At 40.6% G+C, this 3,746-nt stretch overlaps 1 protein-coding gene across 1 annotated transcript in view; it reads left to right on the top strand.

Moving 5' to 3' along the window:
* Positions 1-3,746, top strand: part of LOC138967528 (ras-related protein Rab-23-like) — a gene marked incomplete in the record, with an annotated part of 60,641 nt that overhangs the window by 48,294 nt on the left and 8,601 nt on the right. The window contains 1 exon segment of the mRNA XM_070340100.1: positions 107-192. Within this exon segment, the coding sequence (XP_070196201.1) occupies positions 107-192 (86 nt within the window).

The following is a 3,746-nucleotide window of genomic DNA, read 5'->3' on the forward strand; positions in this document are numbered from 1 at the left end:
GTGTTTGGGGCTCAAAGTGGCCATGTCCGCTAGCTCTTTATTCGTTATTGTTGTGTTTTTTTGGTGTGGATTATGTTTTCATTATTCTCCCTCATGTGTGTTGCAGAGTGGGGGGAGAAGATGTGCGCCTCATGCTGTGGGACACGGCGGGGCAGGAAGAGTTTGACGCCATCACCAAGGCCTACTACAGAGGTACAAATAATACATTACAATACAATACAATACAATGCAATGCAATGCAATGCAATACAATACAATACAATACAATACCATACCATACCATACCATACCCTACCATACCATACCATACCATACCATACCATACCATACCATACCATACCATACAATGCTGTGGGACACGGCGCGGCAGGAAGAGTTTGACGCCATCACCAAGGCCTACTAGTACTACAGAGGTACAATTCAATACAATACAATACAATACAGACGCCATCACAAGGCCTACTACAGAGGTACGCACACTCGGCTGGCTCTCTCAACTGTCTATAACGATCACTTTTGGTCGGTCCCGTGGGCGGTCGCTATAGACAGGTTTATATAAAGTCAGGTGCACGTCCGTAAGTTCTCCTTCCCATCTGTCTGATTTTCAAACATACATACTGCATTGTCTTCATATGTTGTGTACGTAGTTTGTGTCTCTCGCGCTAAGGCTGAGTAGATAAGTTTTGTAGTATGGTTTCTTTCTTTGTTTCTTTGTTTCTTTGTTTCTTTGTTTCTTTCTTTCTTTCTTTCTTTCTTTCTTTCTTTCTTTGTTTCTTTGTTTCTTTCTTTGTTTCTTTGTTTCTTTGTTTCTTTGTTTCTTTGTTTCTTTCTTTGTTTCTTTCTTTCTTTGTTTCTTTCTTTCTTTGTTTTCTTTTCGTTTACTTGCCTTAAATCGTCTTGTGTTCGTTTGTGTTATTCTTACTTACTACGTTGCAAATCTGTAAACAAGAAATTCCTCCGAGGTAGGAAAAACACCCCCGTCCTTACCATTCTCACTGCCACCAACTGAGAAGGTTATTTCCCTTTGACCATTAATATGTCCCTCTATAAGTCCTTGTAGAATCTTAATCCACCAATAACTCCCTAACCTTGTGTTTGACTGGTCCCAATTTTTGTAAGGACCGTCTCAGGAATGTATAGAACCTGTTCACCAAGTTTGGTGACGATCGGTCCGTTCATTCTTGAGATCTATATGCGAACACAAACACACAAACAAACAAACAAACACATCGACCGAATCCTATACACACCCCTATACCGGGGGTGTAATGAATAACCAGAGCCAGTTCAAACCGGATGAACAGATTTGTTTTTGAAAGCAGGACCCTGTCCTTAGTGGTGTGTCTCGACAAAGAGTGTGTGTTTATTGTTCGTTCTGTCTTCGCTTAACACTTTGACATGCAGCAGTGTCTTCAAAAGGTCAAAGGTGACGTCTTTTAATTAAAAGAAGGGGGGACACGTACGCGTTATGTTAACCGAAATCTAACCGTCTAGTTTGCTCTGCCTCACCCCGACCCTTCCTGTAAAACCAACAACAAATCCAGCGGACGTCTCAAACTTACCCGGTTTGAAATGATGAGAAGACTTGTTATTGCAATTGAAAGGCGAGCGGAGGAGCGGGCGGTTGTTGTAAATAAAGACAAGATTAAAAACATAGTTACCTCCCTTCGCGTTTGAACGCTCGTGTAAAACGCCACACTATAACGTAACCCGCTAATGTTTTTGAATGGGATGAGAGCGCCCTTCCAGTTGGATACATATCAAAAGAGCAACTGCCATGTTGCTTCTTGTTCAGAGAGGGAATTTGTTTGCTGAATTATTTGACATCTATGTCAATTTGCCAAAAAAGAGAAGGCCCCCCCAAAAAATAGTCTGTTTACGGTATCCCGACCGTCCCTATTTTTCGCGCGACCCTTGACTTTTTTTTGGCATTTTTTTTTGGCAAAATAACTTAAAAATATGGTTTTTTGAAGATAAAAATTTTTTTTTAAATATCACGACTTACCGACCCTATTTGTTTTGCCTATGTTACTGTAAACAGACTAATTTTTTTGTTTTGTTGCCTAAATCGGTTCAGCCAAAGTTCCATCTCTGTACAAATAACGAGCAGGTTGTAGAGTTTGGTATTATCAAAGCCGTGAAAGGACGTCCTTGTCCCATGTAAAATCCTCAACATCCATGTGCTTGTTCGTATCGTCGTGTACAGGGGAAGAACGATGTTTTAAGCCATCATGTAAACTTGCTCTGAGCGTGATCAATGATGGCGTTTTAAACCTGGCAACAAACCCGGCCAACTTCTCAACCCCTTCCCGTTTGAAATAATGAGAAGACTTGTTATTAGGCCACAAAAGAAATAGGTGTGGTTACGGTAACATAGCCAAAAAAATAGGGTAGGAAGTTAGGCAATCACTTTTTTTTTTTTACTTTTTTTTCTAATGTGTACAAATTAAACCTACTTGACAGGAAAATAAGTGTGCGACTCGGGCGATTTTGCTTTCATTGCGTTTTCTGCACTCGTTTTTTTTTTGACAAATGTATTAAAAAGTTATAGGGTCGGCCCCTAAAAATAGGGTAGGTCGGGTTACCGTAACCACACCTATTTTTTTTTTTTAGGCCTTACCGCTTCAAAGGCGAGTGCACGGGAGCGTCACTGGTAAATACAGATTAATTCATTGCACGGGCGCCAACATCTAGCAGAGATTAGCCGGCTCCTGGCGCCATCATCTAGCAGAGATTAGCCGGCTCCTGGCGCCATCAAAGCGACATGAAATTCCAGCGAGAGGGGCAAGCTAGGGCGAAGTGAGAGCGTCCCAGTTCACCATGTCACCACAGTTCAGAAAGGACATACCACAGGCGTAGCAATCAGGAAAGTTGATTTAACTCCTTGGCAGATCTTAAAGCTTTAGGCCAAAAAAAAAATAGGTCTGTTTACGGTAACATAGGCCAAAAATATAGAGTCGGTAGGTCGGGATTTTTTTTTTTTTTTTTTCCAAAAAACCATATTTTTACGTTATTTTGCCAAAAAACAAGATTTTTTTTTCCCAAATGCCAAAAAAAAGTCTAGGGTCGCGCGAAAAAACTAGGGTCGGTCGGGTTACCGTAAACAGACCTTTTTTTTTTTTTGGCCTTACCTTTGTGTCCCATTTGTTGAAGGGACGTCAAAAAACAGTATCCAACCATTGCGTAACCAACCATTGCTTTTGGTGAGGTACCACTACTGGCTTGATTAAAATAAATGAAGATTTTTTTAAAACTGTTCAGTTGTATAGACTGCCTTGTAGGCGTAAGAAATTGGTAGTAATTAATTATCAGCTTTCCAGTAGTTCTGTTCTCGAAAAATTTGAGAAAATGAATTTAAATGCCACTGAAAGTGCAGAAAAGAATCCACACTTTGAAAAGAACGATCTTAAGGACAATGTGAATTTTGTAATTGATTCTTGAGTCTGCGGGTAGGCCATGACAGGTGCACGACAAAGCCACTTGTACTCTACTTCTTTCCTCCCAATTCCACGGGATGAATTTAATAGCACACGAATAATTGAAAGTGTGATACATGTTGCTTAACAGTCGTTCTTGCTTAGTTGCTGCTTAGTTGCTGATTAGTTGCTGCTGGCAGTTATAATTTTATCTCATAAAACTCTAGGGAAGTATGCAAGCGAGGATACGAAATTCTCCCACATCTTTGTCGAATCCTTGTCAATTGTACGCGGTTGCTGCTCACCTGAGTGTTACCTGGTCAGGTATGT

Source organism: Littorina saxatilis, linkage group LG5 (genome assembly GCF_037325665.1).
Source record: "Littorina saxatilis isolate snail1 linkage group LG5, US_GU_Lsax_2.0, whole genome shotgun sequence".
NCBI classification, from domain to species: Eukaryota; Metazoa; Mollusca; class Gastropoda; order Littorinimorpha; family Littorinidae; genus Littorina; species Littorina saxatilis.